General features: G+C 41.6%; 1 protein-coding gene and 1 long non-coding RNA gene across 30 annotated transcripts in view; both read right to left on the bottom strand.

The window, feature by feature from the left end:
- PUM1 (pumilio RNA binding family member 1) overlaps nt 1–19875 on the bottom strand; it is a 119412-nt gene extending 99537 nt beyond the window's left edge. For 7 of the 29 annotated variants that reach the window (XM_024105853.3, XM_008168918.4, XM_008168919.4 and 4 more), the window contains exons 1-2: nt 19453–19581; nt 13976–14349 (exon numbers count right to left, since the gene is read on the bottom strand). In XM_024105853.3, coding sequence (XP_023961621.1) covers nt 13976–14338 — 363 coding nt within the window. In that variant the 5' untranslated portion in view covers nt 14339–14349; nt 19453–19581. Of the gene's footprint in view, nt 1–13975; nt 14350–15028; nt 15095–19452 lie in introns of all 29 variants that reach the window. The other 22 variants (XM_065576881.1, XM_065576884.1, XM_065576887.1 and 19 more) reach the window with 13 other exon arrangements.
- LOC135977223 (uncharacterized) lies at nt 544–3681 on the bottom strand. Its single transcript, XR_010594595.1, has 2 exons — nt 1105–3681; nt 544–974 (listed from the first exon to the last, which is right to left on the bottom strand). It is a non-coding gene; the product is annotated as an uncharacterized LOC135977223 (long non-coding RNA).
- Nucleotides 19876–27544: the final 7669 nt, after the last annotated feature.

The raw sequence follows: 27544 nt of genomic DNA, 5'->3' as shown, positions 1-27544 counted from the left end.
CAGCTGGTCAGAGGCAGACACGTAGGCACGACTGGTATAGATCTGGGAAAGGATGATGGTCCAGGGCCAGTTAAATCTGTCATAGCAATATTTCACTCAGTCTATGTTAGGTAACTGGAGTGGCATCTCCACAGGTAGCAAACATATTTCACATAAAGATACATGACTCAAGATGCAGTTCCAAGCGTAAAACTTCCTGATTACATGAGGAAATGGACCAAATCCCTTGGACTCACCCTTCCACAAGCCTGAGGTACTATTAGATAGCATGGAAGCCTCTTGGCTTAATCCTGAGGTAGAAGGAAAAACTGATTGTAGAAGCCACGCAGGCCAAGGAACCAACAAGCTGGACCAGATTCCCAATACAATGTGCAAGATGTCTTATTGAAGGTGTGGCGGGGGCCAGGGCAGTGGAAACAGCAGCCAAGCTGAGGAGTTCAGAAGAAATGGAGCACAAAGGAGCCCTTCTCTATAGCCTATACGAGTCTTGGCAGAATTTGATTTTGATTTTTTTGCAATTTCAACAACTTTGATTTTTAACAATTTTTATATTTACAGTTGTGGGAAATTAAGGGGGGGAAGGGTTGGAGTTAGAGGTAGGACAGCATTGACAGTGGGACTGCAAGGGCCCAAGACACCTGAGAGTCAGGTCTGTGGGAGGCTGCGGACCTGGGCTGGCAAAGCAGAGACCGCCCCCCAGTCCAGGCTGCATAGAAGAGGGCAAGCCCTTGGTCATGGGGGAGGCCACCCTGCTGCTGAACAGTTCTTGTCCAGGGTCAGTCCCTGCAATCCTGACTGGTGAGTGAGCAGGGCCGTGACAGCGGAGCTGCAGATGGCTCCCTGCACAGCAGCTGGGACAGTGACAGCCAATCCTGGCAGGCGCAATGGGTATTTTTTCATCAATTTCAGTGTATCAGTGTTCACTGACAGCTACCAATTTAAACTGAATTCTGACAAGCCTACCTATCTGTAGCCTTTGATTTTAATAAAAAGAAGAACAGGAGGACTTGTGGCACCTTAGAGACTAACAAATTTATTAGAGCACACAAGTCCTCCTGTTCTTCTTTTTGCGGATACAGACTAACACGGCTGCTACTCTGAAACCTTTGATTTTAATATGTACCAACTAGGGCAGAATTTGCAGGCTCAGGAATAGGGCAACGAGATTTCAGAGTTTTTACAAATTCCATTAGTGTTTATAAAATGGCAGATGGAACCTCATGAAGGTGGAAATCTTCACCTCTCCCTCTACGCCACAAGTTCCTATTCTACTGACCTCCACCATTCCCCAAACTCCCTGCCTCCATGGCACAAGCAACAGCTGTAACGGCTCATCCTCAACACTTCCAGGAGAGTTACTCTATCATTTCAAAATCCTGACATTCCCTACAGTCCCCTCTCTTGGTTACAAGGGATGTTATTCCCAATCAAGGTAGAAGTGTCTGGCTTGGCATTTACCGTGGCTAGTTGGCCCACACAATGTGACTGGACTTGCACTTAATGGAGGAGGAATGCAAAAGAGTAACAAACTGCATGTCTAAAAATAGGATAACTTTCTGCAATAAAAGTATACACTGTTCAGTATGGCACACACACTTTTCTTTCATGACTGAGTCAGTCCATATGCTGGACCATGGCACTTCAGTAGCATGTTGCTATTCTCTCTCTGCTATCACTGGCCAGGAGTTGAGAGTGAAAATGACTATTAGTTCTAACTAGGGATGTAAATATCGTTTAAAAAGATAACCGTTTAAACAATTAAAATGATATCATTTAACTAGTTAACTGATTAAAGCAAGAGGGGCCAGGACTGTTCCAGCCGGCACACAGGGAGTTAACGGTTAGGATGGATTAACAGTAAGACTAACATTTGCCAGTTAACCGTTTAATATTTTACAATCCCTAATTCTAACCCCTATTTTCCCCCCAATCCTGAACGGTTATGGCTGAAAACATTTAATAGATCAAGTCCTCCTGCCTTACAATTAGTTTTTGGGCAAGGCAAGTTACACCCACAGAAACTCACACAACCAGTCCTCCAATATCATTATACAAATATCTAATACAGATTTATCAGCCCTTCCTCTCACTCTCTCAAACTGTTCCCTTCAAACAGAACCATCCAGAGACATTTCCCAGTTGGCCTATAATGAAGTAGCCTGTATTACTCCATGTTCCATGACTATCACCAGATGATCCTCCATGATTCTTCCCCACTTTTATGGCATTAAATCAGCATTCCCACCACACCTCATGTTTGTAAGAGCTGTGCACAAAGGCTAGTGATCGGTCCTTTACACTTCCATCCCGAAAGAAAGTGGCTCCTAAGGCATTGGAATCTGAAATTGAAATTGCAACTTGAATGGGGTATTAAAATAATAGTTAGTTAATAACCATACGTTGTGTCCCTGTCCCAACTCCTAAAAAATATCTACTCCACTATCGATATCTCAGACGAGGGGAGGTGGAGCAAACCCACAGAGATGGAACACCTGATAAAGACGGCTATCCAGGAAGAGGAGGAGCAAAGGAGATCTATTCATGGAACTGCACAGAAATGAATAGAGAGGGATTGAATTAGGAGTCTGAGGTGCATAAAATAAAAGGATCACCACTGAAAGGCAGAAGAAGAATTCTGAAAAATACAGAAAGGCAAGACCAGCACAGACAGGAGGACAAAAGTGATTCTGCAGCACTTGGATACTAGTGATGAGAGCCTTCTAACTTACAGTAGAACCTCAGAGTTATGGACACAAGCGTTACAAATTGACCGGTCAATCGTACACTTCATTTGGAACTGAAAGTACACAATCAGGCAGCAGCAGAGAGAAAAGAAAAAGCAAATACAATATATTACGGTGTTAAAGTTTAAATAAATCGGTATGGTAAGGAAACTGTTTCTGTGCTTGTTTCACTTAAATTAAGATGGTTAAAAAGTAGCATTTTTCTTCTGCACAATGAAGTTTCAAAGCTGTATTAAGTCAACGTTCAGTTGTAAACTTTTGAAAGAACAACCAGAACGTTTTGTTTAGAGTTACGAACAACCTCCATTCCCTAGGTGTTCATAATTCTGAGGTTCCACTGTACCTGAAAATACAAATGGTGCAGAGAAGTTAGGAGAACATGTGACAGTTGCAGTGGGAGTTTTTAAATGAGTAATTAAAGACAAAAACAAACAAACTGACTGCTGCTTTGACCTTGCAACTGGCCCCTTACCTTCAGCCAGTATAATAATAGTTATTACAGTTGCCCCAAATCTTCAGCTCCCTCACAACTTTTCCTCAGGCACTCCACCCCTTTGCAAGAGGAAAATGCGTATCCTAATGAGATTAATTTCATGCACTTGTAAGAGAATATATTGCTTACACACTCTTCTACATGATACATTCCTTCTGATAATGCAAATAGGCCTGCCAGCGTTTGTGTACAATAAAGTTTATTCTTGAAAACAAGGGCTGAGTATTTTGCACATCCTCCAAGAACTGTTCCTTTCACATTAATCCTTCTTAACACCATCCAATACATAACCCTGCCCAAAAAACACAATGCTTGAATTATATAATTCTCTACAAACTTCCACAAAGGCAAAGTATCATTATGAATTAAGAATAGTTTTAATACATATAAATAACCCAAGCTACATCACCACATATTCTCCGAATTCCAGTCACTTCACTGCTCTGCACAAAGTTCCTGGCCATCACTTTGAAAGCATGTGCCCAGAGAATTTATCTGCTCTAAGCTCTGCTGGCTGTTCTAAGAGCTTCAAGTATAGCTACTTGCTTGTCCAGCTTTTCATAGGTTGACGCCAGTCCAGCTGCTTCATTCCCACCACCCCCTGCCACACACACAAGCTCCTTGTGTGTGACCCTCCTATCCCCCTCTATTTCAGGGACTTCCTGCAAACTCCCCTATAGGGGTACTGTCTGAATCCCCCTCCACGGTACTTTGTGTTCACCCTCATTCCCTTCTTTCTGCCCTCATTTCCCCTTCCTCCCACCATTCTTATTTATCTTCTTTCTACTAGAGTGAAAAGTCATTCAGGGTGTCAATTTGCAGTTTCTCAAGAAAACAGTACTAAAGGAATAAATGCAAACTATAACGATGCGAAAGATGCCAATATAACTCCCTCAGGAGCTCTTTAATGACCTGAAAATCAAAAAAGAATCCTACAAAAAAGTGTAAACATGGATGAATTGCTAAGGAAGAGTACAAAAGTATAGCACAAGTACGTAGAAACAAAAAACTGAAAGGATAAAGGCAAAAAACTGAGTTATACCTAGCAAGGGACATAAAAGGCAATAATACAAGATTCTTTAAATACATTAGGCACAAAAGAAAGACTAAGGAAAGCGTAGGTCCTCTACTTAGCAGGGAAGGAGAGCTAATAACTGATGACATCAAGAAGGCTGAGATCTTTAATATCTATTTTGCTTCAGTCTCCACTAAAAAAAAAAAAGTTAAAAGTGACCAGATACGCCACACAATTAATAAACAAGAGGGAAGGAACACAAGCCAAAAATAGGGAAAGGACAGGTTAAAGAATATTAACATAAGTTAGATTTATTCAAGTCAGCAGGGCCTGATGAAATCTGTCCTAGAGTAATTAAGGAACTAGTTGAAGCAATCTCAGAACTGTCAGATATTATCTTTGAGAACTCATGCAGGGCAGGTGACGTCCCGGAAGACTGGAGAAGGATAAACATAGTACCTATCTTTAACAAGGGAAACAAAGAGGACCAGAGAATTATAGACCAATCAGCCTACCTTTAGTACCTGGAAAAATACTGGAACAAGTTATTGAATAAGCACTTAGAGGATAACAGGGTTAAGGAATAGACAGCGTAGATTTGCCAAGAACAAATCATGACAAACCAACCTAATTTCCTTCTTTCAGAGGGTTACTGGCTTTGTGGATGGGGGGAACAATAGCTATAATATTTCAATTGTATTAAGGCTTTTGACACAAACCCACATGACAGTGTCATAAGCAAACCAGGGAAATGTGGTCCAGGTGAATTACTATAACGTGGGTGCATGATGGTTGAAAGACCACACGCAAAGAGCAGTTACCAATGGTTCACTGGGAGGGCGCATTTAGTGTAGCCCGTCAGGTGTCAGTCCTGGATCTGGTATTAGTATTTTCATAAGTGTCTTGGATAATGGAGTGGAGAATATGCTTATAAAATCTGCAGATGACACCAAGCTGGGAGGGGTTGCAAGCACTTTTAAGGACAGGATCAGAATCCAAAGTGACCTTGACAAATTAGGAACTGGTCTTAAATCAACAAGATGAAATTCAACAAGTGCAAAATACTTTACTTAGGAAGAAACAAAAAAAAAATCCAACACACAATTACAACATGGGGAATAACCAGATAGGTGGTGGTAGTGCTGAAAAGGATCTGGATCAGAAATTGAATCGGAGTCAACAATCTAATGCAGTTGCAAAAAAGGCTAATCTTATTCTGAGGTGTATTAACGGGTGTGTTGTATGCCAGACATGGGAGGTAATTGTCCCGCTTTACTCAGCACTAGTGCCAATACTGGGCACCTAAAAGGTTTTGAAAACTTGATCTGTAAGGCAAGGTTAAGAAACTGAGCATGTTTAGCCTTGAGGGAAGAAACGTGAGGGGGGGACTTGATAATCTTCAAACAGAGTAGGGGCTGTTATAAACTGGGTGGTGATCAATTGTTCTCCATGTCCACTGAAGATAGGCCAAGTAGCAATGGACTTAACCCGCAGCAAGAGAGATTTAGGTTAAATATTAAGAAAAACTTTCTATCGATATGGATAGTTAAACTCTGGAATAGGCTTCCAAGGGAGGCTGTAAAAGCCCCATCATTGGAGGTTTTTAAGAATAGGTTGGACAAACACCTGTCAGGAATAGTCTAGGAGGTTTACTTGGTCTTGACTGAGTGCAGGAGGCTGGACTGGATGGCCTCTCGAGATCCCTTCCAGCCCTATATTTCTATGACTTTAAACTGCGTTGGGAGGAGAGCTAGGGATACTGTTATGCTGGAAGTCATTAATGGCTGCCATAAACCAGTTCTTTGTTAGATCCAACAGAGAAATGCCATGGAGTTGAGCATAGGGCCCGGCATCACTTGGCCGCTCACAGCAATCAAATCTGAATTACAACTCCAATTGATATGTTCTTTCGTGAATCATTGTTGATATTGGCCCCAATCTTGAAAAGATGGGAGAGAGTTCCACTGATTTCGGTGAGGCTTTGCACAAGCTTGGTAGTCCACTCATACAGATTGCTTGGCAGGTTCAAGACCAGACACAGTAGATTCATGAGGGCAACCACCTCAGGTGAAATCCTGGCCCAACAGCGATCAATGGCAAAACTCCCATTGAAGTCAGGGGGGCCAAGAATACATCCCTTGTGTCTTAAGTACACTTTTTGGTGCTACATAAATAGTCTATCTTCAGCATTGGAATAAACTGTAGCACCAGTTTTCTATTTTTTATTTCTGGAAAGTAATAAAGTAAAGAGTAAAGTGTGGAAAGTAAGAGTCCTTTTGTTATCTGTCTGGATGGATAAAGTATTTGATTTCTGTTTTTATGATTAGTAGTTTATTTTAAGACTTGGAGGCACCTGAGTTTGGCCTTCTTACTTACTTCTGCTTGTGTGATTACACCACAGATGCTCACTCCAAGAAACAGTTTCCCTAATACTGCTTACTTTTTACCTATATGCATTTGTATGACCATCACCGCACTATCCAAGTATCTTGTGAAATTTACATATGGGATATCTCAAACATTACATTTTTTTTTAATTTGCTGAATTTTTAAAGTAGAAAAACTTATACACACTTCTCAAATTGTAGCATATACACCTCTACCTCGATATAACGCTGTCCTCGGAAGCCAAAAAAACTTATCGCGTTATAGGTGAAATGGTGTTATATAGAACTTGCTTTGATCCACCCGAGTGCGCAGCCCCGCCCTCCCCCGCCCCCCGAGCACTGCTATACCGCATTATCTCCGAATTCGTGTTATATTGGGTCGCGTTATATCAGGGTAGAGGTGTACTGAAAATTTAAAGTTGTCAGTATTACGAGAGCAAGGTCAAATAATACGAAAATGTTGAGTCTGATTGTTGGACTATGCAATTAAATCTCTTTTTTAATCCCCAGGAATGAAAGGTAACTTCACACAGTGGAGCTGTCTGAATTGTTCATGGAAACTGTTTTAGGATATAAAGAAGTTGGGTTTACAAACCTTTTGAAACAAGAACATTTTCAAGTTGACCCTTCATTAAGGTTTATAGGCAGCAGCCAACTGCTCTTATTAGTTAGTTTGGAGGAGATTTTGACTTGCATCTCTTTTGTTTTGCCTGTAACATACATGAGATGCTATATACAATACTAGAGACAACGTTTACCAATTTGTAACAAAAAAACACCCCATACAGGCTTGCCAATGACAATTAGGTGCCAGGGTTAAAATATGTTGTTCCATCAACTAATTACTGTACTATTTTTAGTCCTCGTCTATAACAATAGTCAGGAGAGAAAGAATGTAAAGTCACAAGTATCAGACAGGATTAACTACTATTTTTGTAGTAAAGAATTCATAATTAGAACTGCTACTACCATTAGCATTTGAAGCAAAATGCTATTAAAATTACAGACTGGCTAACATTTTACATGGCATTTAGCCAAGACGGTTAATGGTTATGGAAATACTTAATACAGACAGTCTTGTTAAACTGCTGTTTTTGGTTAGCTAATAATAGTTTTTTACTTTAGATTTTACAGAACTACTAGAACATATCCCTTCACACACTCCACAAATTAAAATAAGCAAAAAACCCACATCTTAAGTCTGTGCAGAGTATTTAACTTCAAGATCAGTTGATGTAAAAGCATAGTTTTGTTCTTCCTGGGCAAGCATGAGTCAAGTAGATTAAAACAATATGGTACCATATAATGAAATCATAAAGACTGCACAAGTGATCAGGTGTGCTATGTGAATTAAAGCTAGGTACCTTGTAATGGATTTGTTAGCAGAGACAATATAAATTTACAGACTCAAAAACAAAAATCAAAAATCAACAAATCCTGACGAACTAGCCGCTCCCTGCAGATTAAGGTTTTCTACAGAAGATGATATATTCTAATTTCAAGTTTCAGAGTAACAGCCGTGTTAGTCTGTATCCGCAAAAAGAAGAACAGGAGTACTTGTGGCACCTTAGAGACTAACAAATTTATTAGAGCATAAGCTTTCGTGGACTACAGCCCACTTCTTCGGATGCATATCAAGCATTCATTTTAACACAGTGTTAACTTCGCGGCCAAGTAGTTTAAATGGTAACACTATCAACTATTTCACTGCTAACATACACCCAGCTATTGTGCTTACCATGAAAGTACATGGAAATACAAATGGAAATTCCATTCATTTGAAAGACTATTCCATGGAATAAGGCTACAGATATTAAATATGCAAACAACTGAATATTGTATGTGCTGTCACAGGATTTCTTTCTTGCCTCAAGCTGCAGTGACTCTCCTTGGCAATGAGGGCCAGACTGCAGTAGCACCGAAACTCTAGGTGCTTTCCAAAAATAGATTGAGTCTCTGGCCGAAATACCTTACAATTAAACAGGACTTCCTTTGGAGCAACACTGGAGCATGTCTCTGCTTGGCTTCCCAGGTTGTTTGAGAGAAAGAGGAGATGATCCTCTCCTTAAGCAAGCCTTGACCATGTTGTTTGCCATCCCGAGAACCAAACCCAGCCCTTCATGTGGTAGTGAAACATAGTAGGGAGGCCGCATGGTTTAAATAGCAGATTTGGGGAGAGGTGAGGTGTCAGAAGAACTGGATTCTATGCCCAGTTAAATGTACAGTATTGATTAAGAAGTTCAGTGCTCCCCGTTCAGAGGACTACCACGTCACAGAGACAAAACCCGAAATGAACTCAAATCCTCACCCTACCACTCTCACTATATTTCTCTTATTGAGTGTATGGATAATTCCTCAGATGTGAGGAGATAACTAGGGACAGTAGAACGCTATAGGGATTATTAGCTAATTACCGATGCTCTCAACGAAAGTAAATTCCTAAAAATTGTTCTCACATCTTCAAACCATGACAGACTCCCATATTACTCATTTACTGCAATTTGGACACAAAAAAAGTCCTGCATTTACAAGGGGATGTCACTGAATTTTAAGGAACAGCGACACTTGACTGAAATGTGGAAAGATCATAGTCAATGCTTCATTTCCCTGTAACATCTGTGAGCGTGGAGGGGCGGGGGCAGGGAGGGGCACGCTTTTCTTAGTTTTTGTTAAGTGTTAAAGGTAACTCTTCCAAGATCTAGAAGCCAAGTGCCATTTTTGTAGTGAGACTTGGTGGCCCCACGGATCTGTAATAAAATAAGATACGTGGTCTTTCAGCATCAGACCAAATAAAGTCTAGGCTTTTAGTCATCAGAACTCCTATGTGATAACTGTTTAGTGACCTATGTGAAATGAGTTACTGGTCTCAATTCAGTTTTTTCTGGATAAGTGCCATAATAAAAAACACCATCACAACAGCAATCTGGGCAGATAGCCTACAGAGTAAACGGACACAGAATACGCATTGAACTTTCATCCTTTTCCTGTTTAGGGGTTAACTATATTGGCAGGGCAGACCTTGTTGCCAGCAAATAGACTCCATTAAATTTTAAAGACAAAAAGATACTTGTTTTGTAGTTACGTCTAGACCCTTCAGGTTTTTAGGAAATCAACCTATAGTGCAGTGGTCTCCAAACTGTGTGGGCGAGTCCCCCTATGGGGGCACGGAGGAACATTGAGGGGGGCGCATAGTGGGGCTGAAGCCAGCCCCCCGGGGGGTGGGGAGGGAGCTCCACCACCAGCCTTGCTTCTCCCCCAAACCTGTTCAGCCCTCAGTCCTGCTCTGCCCCCAGGCCCAGCTCTGCCCTCACTTCCTCTCTGCCCCCAGACCAACTCCGTCTCTAACCCCAGCTCCTCCCCCATGGCCAGTCCCATCCCCAGCTCCACCTTAAAGCACAATCTCTGCTGCTGCTGAAGCCTTGGCTATTAGTGGGGGTGAGGAGCGTGGACACATTCCATTACTTGGGGAGGAAGTGGGGTGGGGGGGAATTTCAGATCAGGAATCCTTCAAAATCAGTTACGTCAGTATCTGTACACAACAGCAGTTCTGGATTTATAAAATACACCACATGCACCGGATTAACCAAGATGAGAATGGAGTCTTGGTTGATAAAATTTTTACTAACCAGAAAAACTGAGATCTTTTTTCTGACGAGGAGAGAGGAAAGGTTAGAAAAAACTACATATAAAGTAGCAACTGAGCGAAGACACAGTTTTTCCTCCCATTTTGAAGGTTATTGTTTGGAATAGGATGACATGGTCTGCTTCTTTTGGAGCATTCAGAAATGTGTTCTTCGGTTACACCTGTCAAAGCCATCCACCATTTGAATTCTTTACAGCTGTCATTCCAAGGAGGAAACAGCAGCGGCAGACAGGTGAAAAAATAAAAACATGGTAAACAATGAAAAGCAAGCATATTGTACATTTACTTTAACACGTGTTATATAACCACTGTAGTAATACAGGCTGAAATGTTATTTATTGAATTTGCATAAGTGTCTTCAGTGCCAGAGAGAGATAGAGAAAGCGCTCCCAAGTGCTCACAATAGGTTACATCTGAACAGTTGACATGAAGACACAGGAAAAGGGATTAGGAAGCAGCCATTTAAAAAAAAAATATAAAAATCTTCCCACCTTTAGCTACAATCTCCTAAACCCTGCACATTTCCTGCTAAACTGTATGAACGCATAATTAACCTTCCGCTACCACTGACTCTCTCACTTAATGCCCCGCACCGCCCTCCACTTTAGCGTCTGCAGCACAAGCCCCATACCACTTGCAGATATGGATACACAGCCCAAACTGAGCCAGATGGTCCCCGCTTCAAAGACGTTACAAATCTGAAAACCTGATCCATAGGGTGCTCAGCACCCTTCAATTCCGATTGACTGCAGCGAGATTTAAGGGTGTGGACTCAGGCCCTAAATAGATGCCATAAAGAACAAAAGAGGAGGGAAAAGATACTACACAAGGTGGGCATTTTATTTGTTCAATACAAATTTGGGGTTTAAACACTGTCCTAATTTTTAATCCTTTACTGTTCATTATCAGGCTGTTCCTATTCTTCAAGTCATCTGCAAACCATCTTATGAGAACTTAATACCTCCAACCTGGAACCCAGATATTCTCCTTCCACCTCCTTAAAAGTGAGTGACCCGTGACCCAAGATGATATATACAGGACTAAGGCACTGATCCTGCGGGCGCATGTTGGCAGACACTTGTACCCACATGGAACATCTTACAAGATCAGAACCCAAGAGGGGAAGAAATGACAAAAGTCATACAACTTAGAACATTCAGGAAATCACTGGGGGATAAGGTGCAAAACAAGTCAACACCGGTCACTGTCCCATACCAGAACGATGGCCTTAAACTGACCTTTAAATTTCATTTAATTCAAAAAGGATATGCTGAATGCAAAAATCGGTTAATGTAACATTAAGTCTGCACAGTTGAAACCACAATATTAGGAAACTAAACAGTTATGGTCATAACAAAATGAAATGTGTTAAGGTGAGTATTGTAAAGCATATACATCACCGCAGTAATATTTGAAGCTACACTATTACCATGAAAAAACAGAAAAAATGCTATATACTTGCAAAACCGCTAAACTGATACTGCTGTATATTTCCTGACTTTGTGATACTAAATGGCAGCCTTAATGTCAGATTATATTTGCATTTAAATATCCTCATGTTAGGGATTTAAAACAAAACCAAACAAAAACCCTACACATAAATGCTAAAAAAAAAAATTAAAACAGCCCCAACTAGATTTTCAGGCGACATATTTTTCAATAAGGTGTTACATGTGCAGTTATTTAACTCAAGAGTTTTCTGCAAAAGAACAGCAGCAGTATATTCGCGGACAGTGTAATAAGTCTTTGAAACAGTTGAAACAGGTCAAATTTGTATTTTTTTTTTAAAATCACAAGCTTAAAAGTTTACAGACTACTAAAGAATGCAGTAAAGATTGCAAACACCTAGAAACTGCAGGATATCATTTTTTGTATACCTACAGTTTTCTACCATCTATGGTGGCGTTGCTTCCTTTTGGGGGGCAGGGATTGAGAATTTTGCTCATTTGTGCATTTCAGCATGACAAAGCCATCCTCACACAAAATATCCCAATGCCACCCCCACCAATGCCTAACCAGTGTTTGGTGCCTACTGATTATCACTTAATAGCAGCCAATTTTAGAGATCTTATCAACTTTTTAAATATTTTACGAATCATCCTCTGACCTACATTACCTAAGTCAAAGATTTAGTTAAATCTTTCAACAGATAAAGCTGGAATACAACTTTTAATATTACTCAAATCTTCAGTTAGAAGATTTTTTTAAAACAAATGAATGGCAGTCATTCCGGACAGGAGTCCAACCCATCATTTTTCTTCAAGCACATTTTAGCTAAATACTGTATTTGCATGGGGAAAATAATTAGGCATAATATTTCTTAAAAATAAGTTTAAAAAGACACTGCCAACTTTTTTCCTAGCTCTGTTTCACATTCTGGATTTCATCCTATGCTTCTTAGGGAACCGAAATTAATGCTGTTCTTTGTTTATGCATGTGCTGATATTACTCAAATTGCATAATTCTCAGCATAGTGTTTACTTGTTGAACAGCCCTGTGGAGAAAGCAGAACACTTTTTGGGAGGGAGGTGGGGTTAATTTCTGGTTTATTTTTCAAACTTTGTGAAAGGGTGATTCACTTTTAAATAAATTAGCTCTTTAGAGTAGAGGTGGTATCACACAGATTTATAACAAGTGGAATATTAAGTCAAATTTTGGCCATGCTACTAATTGTCTGTGTTCCTTTAAATAGTGAATTTAAACAATCATAATTTAAAACACTATCTTTTTTTCTATTTTGACAGAAAACCAAAATGCTATGTAAGCAATGCTGAGGTTTTAATGAGGTCACAGAAGCTTTGTTCCTACTGCTTTTAAGAGATTTCTGGGAACCACTGACTTCAAAAAACATGCTAACCTCTAAATGCTGTTTCTGTATCTCCCTTATTAGCGGAAGCAGGTTTTTTAGATCATCCCTGTACTTGAAGAGTTACCTACATGTCACAATCAGATAGCTAAACAAATACTTGTTTACATGCACTTGTTTAAGCCCCAGCATATAAGATAATACTGTGATTTAAACCATACTTTTGGTTAACAGTTAAATTCTGTCTTCTCTTTCTTCATTTATATGCACAGTAGAAGCATCCCATTATTCTTTAGGACATAAAATACATGTGAAAGCAAAGTTCTGTTCCTTAGCACACGGTGAAACAACTGTTTTTTATAAACTGCTTTCTTCCTCATTCAATTAACCATGCCCAGCCCCCTTTCCCTCACTTCTCCTTGTGCTGTGGACAAGTACCAGAACTGTGTGCATTTCAGTATTAGAGTGTGAAGCTTTCACCATTCCTACATGCTTTAAAGGACAACACAGTTTTGTAATACCATTACATAAAAAATAATGTAACCACAGTGTCAGGTTTGATAAGAAGCAACAAACAACGCTAAACTGGTTCACACATACAAAAATCAATAAAGAGGACTGATGCATTTTGCAAACAGATTCATTTTAACTACCATCACATAGAGTACAGTGGGATTTCCAGTTCAACATCATCAACAGTGAGAAAACATTTCATTTATAACTAGTGAGACATTAAAATTCTGAAAAGAAAGAAAGAAGTCTCGTTGATACCATCCAAATCACACAATAGCTAGCTTAAGCTTTAAGAAGGTTCATTAAAGCAGCAATCCTAGCATGATTTGTTCACGTATTCAGTCTGAAATATTGAACTTTGTGTTTGTTATTACCTGATGTTCGGCATGAATGTTATCCCCAGTAGGCCAGCGATGTTTGCTGTTATTATAGCCGCCTCCACCACTTCCTCCTCCCCCAAGCTGCTCACCATGCTGCCTCTGAAAGAAGTAATCCACCATAGCGTCGTCCTGAGAGCGGCCTGCAACTCCTATGGATCCAGGGACAGGACTGGAGTGTGTCCCTGCTGCAAGCGCTTGATTTGCAGCTGGCTGTTGCGGAGCCTGGGACCCTGTTCCAGATGTCAAAACAACAGGCATGTTGGGATTAGCTGTATCTTGTGGGTGCTGCTTCAGGTGGGGGCTGAACGAGTCCTGCCAGAGCACTGCTTTTCTCTTCAAAACACACGCAACGCTCATTCCACCAACACCTAAGGAGACACAGGTTTTTCAAAGTTTAATCATTTTAATAACCGATTAAGCGCACACTGCCTACATCAAGAACAAAATCTTTACTTCTTTTGACATGTTTATGCTTTCCTGTTAGTCACGTCTGACCCATATCTCAGAAAGCTAAATTTAACAAACTTCATTTCAGTAAAATATATTAAAAATACACACCAGCCAAAACGACAGTTAATTCAACAGGATGCTGCCAATACAGCTAAGATATCTACAGTTGCCTATTCTTGGAATCAGACTACCAAGTTGTGCAAGTGAAATTTCTTGTGTGGTCAGCACAATAAAATTTTGTCTCAGTCTATTCTAAAATTGAGCACTGAAAACTTCTGGGGGAGAAAAACCTTGGGAATGTAATGGAATTCAAATTACAACATCAATGTTTACAAACGTCTATATTAATGGCAGTTCTGCTACAGAATTTGCATGTCCATATAAGTACTACTAGATTATTACTTCCAATAGTTAGACAAACAAAAAAAACTTAAGTCAGCCAGTTTTTCAAATTCAAACCTAAAATATTATTTGTACACATGCTATTAGTCATGCCCCAAACATAACTTGCACTGTGTTGCAAACATTAAGGCTGGCTAAGACAGTAAGATATATGAACATATTTATGAGAGATTCCCTGAAGAAAAAGCAGCTAACCTCTTAGTGACTGGGACACCAACAGAATGTTCCAGAGCTAGATAGCCAACAGCCTCAATTCAGCTACTGATGGGAGAGAAAAAATAACTAAACTGACTGTAGAAACTATCTAGCATAGCAAACAAAGCAAAACGAGAATCCATCCCATACAGCGACCTGAATACTATGACAATAAGTGAGTAAATCATATTGCTAATCAGTTAATAAATCACTATCCCCAAAATGTTCTGATAGAGTATGAAATACTGATTTCATGCTGCTGTGGTAAGCCTTTTTTGTTTTGTGAAAGCAAAAAGATCAATAATCCAACACGGACAGTGATACCACAGAAGATTCTATACACCTTGATGGTAAAGTGGTTTTTTTTCTTTATGTAATTCCCACCCCATTAAAAAATATATACAATCAGGTATTTAAGTCAGAAGAAATTCAAGCACTATTAAAAATGCTAAACAGAACTCTGACTTCTAAACTTCAGTCACCCAACTGCAAACCTACAAATATCATGAATAGTTAAAGATGGATTGACAGCAGAATTTGCCCCTCATTTATTATCATCACAACTGCATACCATCATGCAGGAAGTCAACTTCCACATTCATGATAAGGCTCTCCCTAGCATATCTTGACTGAAAAAGTTTGGCCCAAACCTGCAAACAGCTCTGTAGGCTCTGAAGGGAACCTTTATCTCCTCTTTTCATCATGCTACTTTTTAATAACCGTCAAATTCTACAAGTGACTTCCAGGAACAACTTCATAACTGCAGTGGAGTGCAAGATGGCAACAAAAATCTTAATTTTGCGCAAAAGTCACCTAGATTTCCCCTACCAATTTGAAGCGTTTTTTTTTCCTCTTATTCATCTGTTAGAGAAATTTGAATATAAAAACTTCAGTAATAGGATTTTTTCCCCCTCTCCTTAAGTTTACGATGTAGTTTACATTGCTCTAGAAAAATAAAAGAAACGGGTAACTTTGCACTTATGCACACCACTTTAAATCTTACCACAAAACCTGGCAGTCTCATTCCACTTCTCAAATATAGCACTATAGTGAGGTCTCATTACTAAAGCTTTATTATTTTTACAAGATACTCTTTTACCAGCATACGCTATTTAGCTTTCCTATAGTAAGTTCTACACACACACACCCACTCACACACAAAGCAAACAAATAAAAACTAAATGAATCAAACTCTCCTACAGAAGAGGTAAGAAGAAAGATTATGTCTATCATTAATTTCTTGTAAGGAACTCATATTATGATGATGGTGGCAAAGTACTTAGGTACTCTGCATATTGTTATGAATAACTAAAACAGAACTAACTCCTGTCAAAATAAATGGAAAAATACATTGTGAGGCAGTCTTAAAAACACACACACCCCATGGTCCCAATCCTTCAAAAATTCACATACACCGCTACCTCGATATAATGCGACCTGATAGAACACAAATTCGGATATAACGCGGTAAAGCAGTGCTCCGGGGGGGCGGGGCTGCGCACTCCAGTGGATCAAAGCAAGTTCGATATAACGCGGTTTCACCTATAACGCGGTAAGCTTTTTTGGCTCCCGAGGACAGCGTTATTCACATACACCTCTACTCGATATAACTTTATGCACTGTGGATATCCCAACTGAAATCAATGGGACTACACACAGCACAAAGTTAAGCACGTGCATAAATCTTTGCAGCACTGATGTCCAAATTAATTTCCTTATTCACAAAATTTTGTTGTCTGCAGTCCCATTCCCTCCCCACCCAGTTATTAATGCAAATTAGCAGGTATTTAATCACTCAGAGGCAGTGATCCCCTTTCAATTTTTCTTTTAAAAACATCCATATTACACAAAACTTTCCAAATGCTCTAACAAACTAATATGCCATCATTTTCTATTATGGCCATGACAGACAACAACACATAGTTGAGAAGTAACAATAAAAGGTTTGGCAGTTGTGGCCCAATTGAGGGACTTCCCTTAATGACCTAAGAGATACACCACACAATATGGAGAAATGCAGCATCTTGATTTTTAAAGCTTTTAATGGGGAAGAGACCTGCCCTTTTCTATGTTTGTGACCTGCTCCTCCTTTTGCCTCAGCCTGCTACATATTTACATAAAATACCTTTTAGAGGTTCCATCATCACTCCTGAAGTTAAGGGGTGATCAAGCTTTCTCTCTCCCACATCTGAGGGGCTGTCACTTGCTCCCTCAAATCTCACCGAAGAGGAGAAAGTGTTATAAATTATTATTCTCTTGACACTAGAAAATCCCTGTCAAGATCTAATAACATCATTATTACATTCTGTACAACTGTCTGTAGTCTCAGAAACCTCCTCTTTCATTTAACATGGACAAGGCAATCCCAAATCAGAAGAGAAAACTTGGCACAGGAGACATTTTGAAAGAAAGCAGGGGGGGGAGGGAGCATGATGGGAAGTTCAAGTTTAGTTCTGAGATATGTTTTTAATAGAAATGTTGTGATAAATGTAGCAGACAGCTGAATACTGTCATTCAAAGCATACAGAGCATCAGAAATACGTTAAATCACCTACACAACACATACTGGTTAACTAACCAGCAGCTGCAACTCATATCACTGCAAGTGTCTTATAGCTACTGGATCTCTTTTACTTTTCAAAGGCTTCCTGTATTTTTTATGTAAAGAGTTTCCCATGAGTGTTATTCATTTACGAAATAAACAGCCTCCTACCGGACATTACAAAAAGGGGTTGCCAGAGTGAAATTACTATGAACATAAGTTTCTTTCCCCTTACACATACACAAATGGTGGTAAACAAGATGTTTTATGTTATCATTTCCATAAGATAGCATAGTTTAGCCTGCATATAATTTCCTGTCTGCAAGCAAGGTAACTTTGGGGACATAGCTAAACAAATTCTAACTACAAGAAGTGGTGGCCTTAGAAAAAATAGTTGTATTCTGCATGTAGCATAACTACTACTAATAAATTCAGAACTCAATAACTATTCTCCAAGCGCTCTGATTAAAAAAAAAAAAAGAAAAGAAAAAGTTTGCAGTAGTATTTTAAAAATTGGAATGGACACGAAATGTATTTTGCAAAATTAAACTAGGAATCTGTAAAGGCCTCTATTTTTCCATAAAGTTAAACTACGAGTCAAAGCTGCCTACCCATTGTTTAAGAGGCATCTGGCCTACAAAAATGTAAAAGTTCACATTTTCATTAAAACCTAAAGAGACATAGCAGGAAGTGGGTAAATTGATAACCAACTAAACTTCTTAAACCAGCATTAAAACACGTCATAAGACAAATGCTAAAGTGCCCACCCTCTCAATAAAAGGAAATTCCTTACTCATGATCTGCTTAATAAAATTTCTACTTGGAACAAAGTTATTAAGCACTGAACAGGAAAAAAAAATAAAAACAGGAGTCTCTCTCAGTTTGGGGTAAAGAACAAGCTCTAATGTTGTTCTCTTCAAAACAAAACTGCTTAATTAAAAATTATCCAATACAAATACTACAGGAGGAGGAAGGACTAAGAGAGAACAGCACTATATACTTATAGCACATCAGAAAGTATTGTGTGTGTTTTATTCCCTTCCACTTGGAAGGATAAAGACCCTTCTCTTTCTCTTACAGTCTCACACACACCAAAAAAACAACAGGGCTTACAAAAAAATCCCAACCATTACAGAGATAAAACACAAACCGTAGGGGTACTGAGACACTTATGACAATAAAAATGGATCACTTTTTTATTTTTGAGAATTAAATGCATGTACCTCCAGAAATCCCAGGTATATCTTACATACATTACACACACACACAAACATATATATACACAGTTTCCCAGCAATTTCTGCTGATGGGAATCTGAACTGTATATAAGGTACGAATGGTTTGGACGCTATTTATCACATTTACTGAATTCCCCCCCATCCTACCCCCCTTCCGCCCCCCCGGCGACGCCGTACAGCCAGGTTAAAATGCACACGATGAATTACATGCCGAGAAGAACCCCCAGCCGGGTATTATTTTTTTTAAACCAAAATAGCTTAAAACCACCCCCAGCACCCCCCAAAATAAGGATGATTTCTTTCTCCCCCAGGAGGATCAGGGCAAGGGATTGCCCCAACTTCACAGGGACCCGAGAATAAGGGTTAATGGAGTTTGTGGAGGGGTTCGGGGCACATTATGGGGGCCCCTGCACCTCCCCACTCCCCCTCCCTCCTTCCTTTGATAACAATAGGGGCCTTGCTCTGACTCCAAAACATGCACAGGAACAGAGCGAGAGGAGAGACCCAGGCACGGCGACCGGCCGGGGCTGCCTTTCAGGGCCGCATCAACCCCCACCTCGAGCCCCTAACCCCAATATGACCCGACCGACTGGTCCCCTGGGGTGTGGGGCCCAATTTAGTCCAGATCCGGTCCGGATACTCACGGGCGGAGCGGTAGGATGAAGCTGGATCTCAGCCCCCCCCAGGCCTCTCGCTGGCTGCCTCTCCCCCTGCCTTTCACTCCGACAACATGGCGGCCCACTGGGGACTGGGACGGCGCGATGCATCATGGGATGGCTAGGCAGGCCCTGTTTGCTGCTCAGGCTCCTTGTCCCTGCTCCAGGCTAGCACAGCATCAGCTCCTGTGATGGGGCTCAGCTCGACTGGGCCATGGGCCCTCTCTGCAGCCCGAGAAGCTCTCCTGGGCGTCTGTCTGTGTTAAACACAAGCCCAGATCCAGGGCAGTCCGTCCGCATGCCCGTGAGCAAGACAGAGGGTATCTGTGCAACGGTAGCGCCGAGGAACCCAATATACTAAACACGCACCCGGATGTGCTCATCCACCCAGTCCACACGCCCTGGCGCCATATGCACACACCCCAACAGGCTTCCTTACCCCGTATGTACACCCTGACGGCGTGTCCCAGCCTAGACACACCCCAAATGGGTTTTACACACACACACCTTGACTCAGTTGATCTACCACACACACTCCACAATATTTCGGTGTGGGATTTTTAAAGCCCCTGCTCCAAGAAGGATGTTATTACGTGACCATCTTAGCTTTCAGCATTTAAAAACTAAGTTCCTATGCCTCATAGTTGTAGAGAAAAGATTGAAAACATGACCTGAGCCTAACCCTAAAGATTCAGGAACCAGAAGGTAAATAAAAAGAACCCTTTTTTTTTTAATCTCATGATTTTGGGGGGTCCTGACTCAATTTTTGAACACTTGGGGTGGGCAACGTATAAACCAGACTGATCCTCTCCAATTGAAAGAGATCCATGTTTGCAGAGTGTCGTATATCACACAAAAAACACATATCAATTCTCTCCAGCTAAAATTGAGCTCTTATTTTAATAAAAAACTAAAGTATTATACAACAACAGTGCGGACATTGCAGTATGCACTACTGCAGACTATAAAGTTCCTTTCTATAGTCCCCTACATTCAGCAATCTCAAAGCTTTTTAATTAAATTATAATTAATTAAGCTACATGATACCTCCATGTTGTTGATAAGTAGTAGTATCTCTATTTCATAAGGCAAAGAGAAAGAAAGGTCCAGATTTCAGAGGTATTTAAGCACCTACCTCAAATTGAAATCAATGAAAAGTAGCACCTAAATACATTTGCAGATCTGGGCCAAAGTGATTAGAGTTGCAAAGACCCTGATCCTACAGAGACTTTGCATGTGCTTAACTTTACCACCACGAGTACATAGATTGTAAGCTTTTTAGACTGGGAACCATCTTTTTGTTCAGTGTTTGTACAGCACCAAGCACACTGGAGTTCAGGTCCATGGGTGGGGTGCTACTACTGCAATACAAAATAATTTATTATTGTGATTAAGCATTTCTATTTATTTCAGTGAGATTACTCATGGGAACAATGTTAAGCATGTTTGAATATCTTTGCAGGGTCAGGACCTAAGTGTGTGGCAAAGCTCGAAATAGATCCCAGATCTCCTAACTCCCAGTCATCTGCTTTGACGATGCTTCTTCCCAGAATAGGATACGTAGGATAGGGAAAAGCAGAGGCTGTTGTACCAAATTCCTAGCCAGCCTCTCACCAATGTGTATCTAAGCCCTAACCTAGAGGCAAAAGTCCACAGGACAGTTACAGAGCTACGCTTCTTGCACACACTGTCTGAAAACTTTCTTCACTTCCTACTGTAAACTCTCTCTGTGCTCTGTTAAACATAGCCAAAACCCCAGTCAGGATCAGAGCTCCATTGTGCTAGGTACAATATAAGAAGTTACAGTCTCTGTCCCAAAGATCCTACAGACTGATCCCTCGAAACAACCTGTCTTACATTTCTCTGGTGTGAATGAGAAATATACCAAAGAAGAAAAAGTCTTAATCTAGATCACTGATAACAAAATAGGGAAATATATAAAGGATTATATATAGTATAGCATACTAATACTACACACTCAGTAGGTGAGGTATAAGCCCATCATTTCTGAGCCAAACAACCCACAGCTGTCTGCAATGTGTCCCTCAGCGTCAATACAGAGATAGAGCCAGTGGGGACTACAGATCCCAGCATGCCATGCTCTTCCTGAATCCAGGTTTAGGTTGTTGACATTACTATAGATCACTGTATGCTGGGACTTGTAGTTCTTGTGATTGCTTGTGCACATTAAACGGGGACATGCATCTGAAGAAGTGAGGTTCTTACCCACGAAAGCTTATGCTCCCATTACTTCTGTTAGTCTCAAAGGTGCCACAGGACCCTCTGTTGCTTTTTACAGATTCAGACTAACACGGCTACCCCTCTGATACTAAACGGGGACAGTCAATTTGAAGTTGTCTAATTTTCCAAAAAAGAGTTAAAGATAAGTTCAGATACTGCTCCTACCCTGACTCTCCTGCAATTTTTTTGTGGCTTTACAATCTCATTTTCCTGTTAAAAAATGTTTCCCCACTCCTGCTGGTGGATGAAAAACTCACTCAATCAACAGAAGAAACCGAATATACTTGGGGAAAAGTGAAACTGATCAATTGCACAAAATGCTGTCAAATGCACCAGGCAAAACAAACTGGGTGAGAAAACGGTATTTCATAGAATCATAGAACTATTGGGTTGGAAGGGACCTCAAGAAGTCATCCAGTCCAGTCCCCAGCACTTTGGCAGGACCAGTAAACCTAAACCATCAGGACAGGTGTTTGTCCAACCAGTTCTTAAAAACCTCCAATGATGGGGATTCCACAGTCTTCCTTGGAAGGCTATTCCAGAGCTTAACTACCCTTACAGTTAGAAAGTTTTTCCTAATATCTGACCTAAATCTCCCTTGTTGCAGATTAAGCCCATTACTTCTTATTCCACCTTCAGTGGACATGAAGAACAATTGATCACCGTCCTCTTTATAACAGCCCTTGACATTTTTGAAAACAGTTATCAGATCCCTCCCCGGATTCTGTGAGCTGGGTATTCTCTGCTGGATAACATCAATGCAACAATGCCTGATGTCATTGAAAGGGCAACCAAATTCATGGTTGCGTGCTACCGACAATCAAACTGTGCCACCACATCAGTCAGCAGAAACCATGGGCAGTGAAAATTGGCAAAGGTACCACATCAACACCAAACTCACTTCCTTACTACCAACAACAGAAACATTTATGGGAAACGCAAAATGAGCACAACTTCAGGCACGTGTGTGTAAAAGTGCTTTGCATCCAGATACACCATCCCTTGATCCGCCGCAGTATGGATGGATATGCAATGACAGTTCCAAGTCTCTGTTCCCCCAAACTGTACCAGACAATGTTGTTCTTCCTCCTCCAAATATTTTGAAGTTAATCAAGTGCTCCTGAAAGAATGATCTACCTTGTAAATGTATGAGATGTGGATGTAACATATTCTTTGCATGCCAGAGAGGTATGGTGGGTTGCAAGGACCTGACAAAATCAACTTCAGCATTTGCAGCTGAAAACAACAATGGCAAGCAGTGACCTGTATTACTCACATTAAGACACTCAGCTGTAGGTTGAATGGGAAAGAACACTAGTAACCATTTATAATAATTCTAAAATGAAGTCTTTGATTAAAATTAGTACTATCATTATAATTTTGTTAGTATTTTTCCTTGTATTGACCCCAAAACAAGGTTGACCAGAATGGCTGCCAAACTAGAGCCAGTTCTGACACAACCTGCCTCTCTCAAGCCAAAAATAACTGTGACTCCAACCTACACCACTAAAAGTACTCATGGATGGTTCCTAAATGCTATTGATAACAGTATTATTGTGAAAATAGTTGCTCCTGTTATAAGACGAAGGCTTGCCTGCCTGCCTATACTAAACTGTTTTGCCATTTTAGCTATACAGGTATAGTTGAAGTGACCAAAAAAAACCCAAAAACAAAACCCTAGTGGGCATACAGCTACACCAGTATAAAAGTGCTTATACCAGTATAACTTAGGGCTTGTCTATACCACACAGCTTTTAGTGACACGGCTGTGTTGACACAACCTTGTCGCTAAAAGTCAGCGTGTGTAAACACTTTGTCGGCACTTTTGCAGACAAAATACTTCCAGCCCCGCAAGCGGCGTTAGCTTTGTTGGCAGGAGAGCGCTCCTGCCGACAAAGCCACATTCACACTGCCACTTGCATCGGCAAAACTTTTGTCTTTCGCGGGGGGGCTTTTTAAAGTACCCATGAAAGACAAAAGTTTTGTCTACAACTTCATAGTGTAGACATACCCTCTAGTTCAGCACATTTATACCATATAGCTGTAGTAAACTAGTAAAAATCACACCCGTAACCAACATAGTTATAGCAGTATGACTTTTCTAGTGTCCACTAGGCCTTATCCCCTGCCCCACTGCCTTTCACAGGGAAAGTTCCCAAAGCACTTTGCAAGGTGATAAACAGGCTATTTATGGGGATTCCTCCACCCATCACTGGAATTCAGACACATCAGGGGCGAAAGGCAGCAGGTATTTAACTCAACAGCTGAGGACAGGAAAGGAAGACCGTTTGCAACTGCAGGGGGCATTTAGGGAGGCAGAAGATAATACCTGATACCTTCTTATACTAGGGCCATGTCTACACTAGCAAGCTTACAGCGGCACAGCTGTACCGATACAGCTGTGCCGTTGTAAGACCGCTCGTGTAGCCATGTTATGTCGACGGGAGAGAACTCTCTCGTCAACAAAATAAAACCAGCTCAACGAGCGGCGGTAGCTATGTCAGGGGGAGAGTGTCTCCCACCGACGTAGCGCTGTGCACACGAGCGCTTATGCCAACAAAACTTACGGGGTGTGTGTGTGTGTGTGTGTGTGTGTGTGTGTGTGTGTGTGTGTGAGAGAGAGAGTGTTTTTCACACCCCTGAATGACAAAAGTTTTGCTGACATAAGTGCTAGCGTAGACATGGCCTAGATAAGAATAACTAGAAATTTAAAAATCAGCTTTCTCAAACCAGTACAAATTGCTAATATAATAATAATAATTAATAATAATAATTCCTAGCTCTTACATAGTCGTTTTCATCAGTAGATCTCCAAGTGTTTACAAGGAAGTTCAGCATTATTATCTCTGTCATAGTTTCAGAGTAACTACACTTGTATTTCCCCTCCATGGTCTACCAAGGGCACCCACTTTAGGCTCCTGGTTCCCAGCTGTCACCTCTCTTTGGCAGAGACTCACATCTCACTCCTTCTTAACTGGGGTTCTTTGTGCCTACGCTATTATATCCCCAGCAAGCCACACTGCCTAAAAGGCCAGTGGCTGCACTTTGCTTTCTCTTCAGAGGCTTTTTCTAAGCAGCATATTGCTTCTTAAGGCAAAAGCATTACAGAGTTATTATTGTTATTATTAAAAACAATAAAAGAGCCTACACACGTGTTAAAAATCTTACCAGAGGGGCTCTGGTGGGTGAGTAAATCACTTAAATGACAATACAGAACTGTATTTCCTGCACCTGTCAGAAACAGTGCAAAGGCTTGAGGGAGTCAGGGGTAATGGAGGAGCTGAGGGACAGGGAAGGAGCCTGGAGTGAACCTGGAGGGTTGTTGGGTGTGGGTGGGAGAAGTATGGAACAGGATTTTGGGGGGAGGGGCAGGATTGTTGGGGAACCTCCACCATGCTGACCCCAAACCTCTCCCATTCAGTTAGGCACATCTGCCCCTGTCCCAACACCCTTCAGCCCTCTGGGTCTCTGCAGCCTCCTCCCCCATTCCCATGTGTCCCTGCAGCCCCCCTCCCCTGTCCCCATGTGGCCTTGCACCTCCACTTCCATTCAGCCCCTGGCTCAACACTGTCATCCCACTCGCTCCCGAGTCTGAGTCCCAGTCTTCCCCCCCACCACTAGCCATTCTGAACCCCAGTCTGTGAGCCCCTCAACCGCCCCATTTACCCCACCCTGTCTGTCCTAACCTGGCTTTGCGGGTGGGGTGCTGTAATGAACTTCTACTCCTGGGGGAATTCTGTGCCGCTGCGTGCACACAGAATTATTTTTTCCTCACATTTTCTGGTGGAAAAAAATTCTGCAGGACACATGAATTCTGCGCGTGCACAGTAGTGCAGAATTCCCCCAGGAGTACTGTTTTTACCAGTTCAAGTGCAGGAACAGGAGCACAGGAGCAGGGGGTTGCTGGAATTAGTGGGGAGAGAGACACAGGAAAATGCAGGATTCCTGTGGTGTCTCACCAACTACAAAATCCTGGCAAGATGGAAGGGTTTGTCTGTCATTACCAAATGCCTGAACCATCTAGTCCCTTCAAATCCAAGTAAGTATAAGGGAAATGCCACTGCTCTTGCCAAAAGGTTTTCACAATCTACCTGGCATGGAAGGGCTCACAGCTGTTTAGATGCTTGCACAAGGTGACCAGCTTTTCAAAGTGAAACCGTGGGACACTTGCCACAAGGCGGGGAATTGAGTGGGCGCCCAGGACATGGTTTGGGTGTGCATCAGGGAGATGGGCATGGAAAGAATACGAGCCTCCCCTCACTCATCCCTCTTCTCAGTTTTTTGAGACCCTCCCTCTCCTTCCCTGCCACCATGTGCATTTGACTGTACATGCAGGGCTGGTCTAAGGACTCAGGCATGTCAGGGCTCACCAGGAGGGTATCACCATGTGACAGTCCTGGTGGGAGTGCATCCTTTATGATTATTATCTATCACTCACCATCACCACATGCCAGGCACTTTCCAAGCAAAGAGGAGAGCACAGTCCACATAACATACAGTCTGAAAAGACAGGTGAAGGGTGGGGGACAGGGACAGAAAACGCAGCACACATGCACTCAGGGAGCCAGCTTTTTCACTAGCTCATCTGCCCAATGGTTCCTTTAAACAGCCAGAGCCTGCCTGGAGTGACAAAGCACAACGGGGACACTTGGAAAAGGCTCCTGTTTTGGGGAGACACATGGGCACCCTATTAGCTTGCAAGTGTGAAGGACAGTCCAGCTTGTCCCTATTTCTCTTTTCCCTGGCCAGGTCTCTCTCGAAGCACAGCAGCTATTCATACCTAAGTAATGTTTCCAGGTGGGCTCTTTCCACCCGACCCCAGTGCTGAAATGATTCTGGGCCATGAGCAGAGGCTATGGTGACATTATCTGGAGAGAATGAGTGAGAACAGCTGAACTTCACATGTGGGCTATTTAACACTCATTCACTGGAGGGCCAGCAGACTTTGATTTAAGGTTGCCAGGCATTTGTGTTTGACCTTATGTTTTTTTCAGCCAGATCCCATCCTTCATTCCTGTAGTGGGGGAGCACAGCACGGCTCAGGGAATTAACGATGAGGCCACAGAGCCCTGACTCATAAGGATGCTGGTTCAAAGCCAATCCCAGTTAATTGTAGCTAGCGAACTGGATTAAGCACTGTGCGGGAGTCTGGATTGCTATGGGCCTGAGTCTCCTCTCCTAGGTACTTTTTTCTATACCAACAAAACTTCACTGTCTTTAACTGGGTTACTCCTGATTTACAGCAGCGTGTGAGCAGAAAATGAGGACGTTGATTCTGCCACTCATTTACCTTGTAACCTTCGACAAGTCACTTCCCTGCTCTCTGCCTCAGTTTCCACAACTGTGAAATGGGGGTAATGCTACTGACCTACCTTTACCAAGCACTTTGAGATCCTCAGACTAAATGTGCTACATAAATGCACAGAAAGAAAGCCATTCTCCATATAAGCAGCCACCAATCTAGATGGGCTAGTGGGTCTCCTACTCTCCTCCGTGAAGCTGATAGAGGTCGTTCTGCTGAAGGCTTTGGGGTTATGGAAGCAGATCAGGGCACTGGAATGGACCAGGATGTGGGAAGATTGCTCTGTGCATACCTGTTGCATGTATAAATAGAGGCTGTTGATTTCCAGGGCTGACAGTTTAGCGCATTTCCCAGCACTAACTCAACAGGCAATGACCTGAACCTGAACTTGTTGTCTGGGTAGCTCTCCAGAGGTGCTAGGCGCTTTTAAAAACAAAGAGATGATCACAGTCACAGACAATCCTTCTCATCAATCTCAGTAGGGCTAGACAACATACTGGGGTTCCCATGCCACTTCATGATGTGGGATTGGGTACA

The sequence above is a fragment of the Chrysemys picta genome, chromosome 23 (genome assembly GCF_011386835.1).
Source record: "Chrysemys picta bellii isolate R12L10 chromosome 23, ASM1138683v2, whole genome shotgun sequence".
NCBI classification, from domain to species: domain Eukaryota; kingdom Metazoa; phylum Chordata; order Testudines; family Emydidae; genus Chrysemys; species Chrysemys picta.
This window is presented reverse-complemented; position numbering and strand designations above follow the sequence as displayed.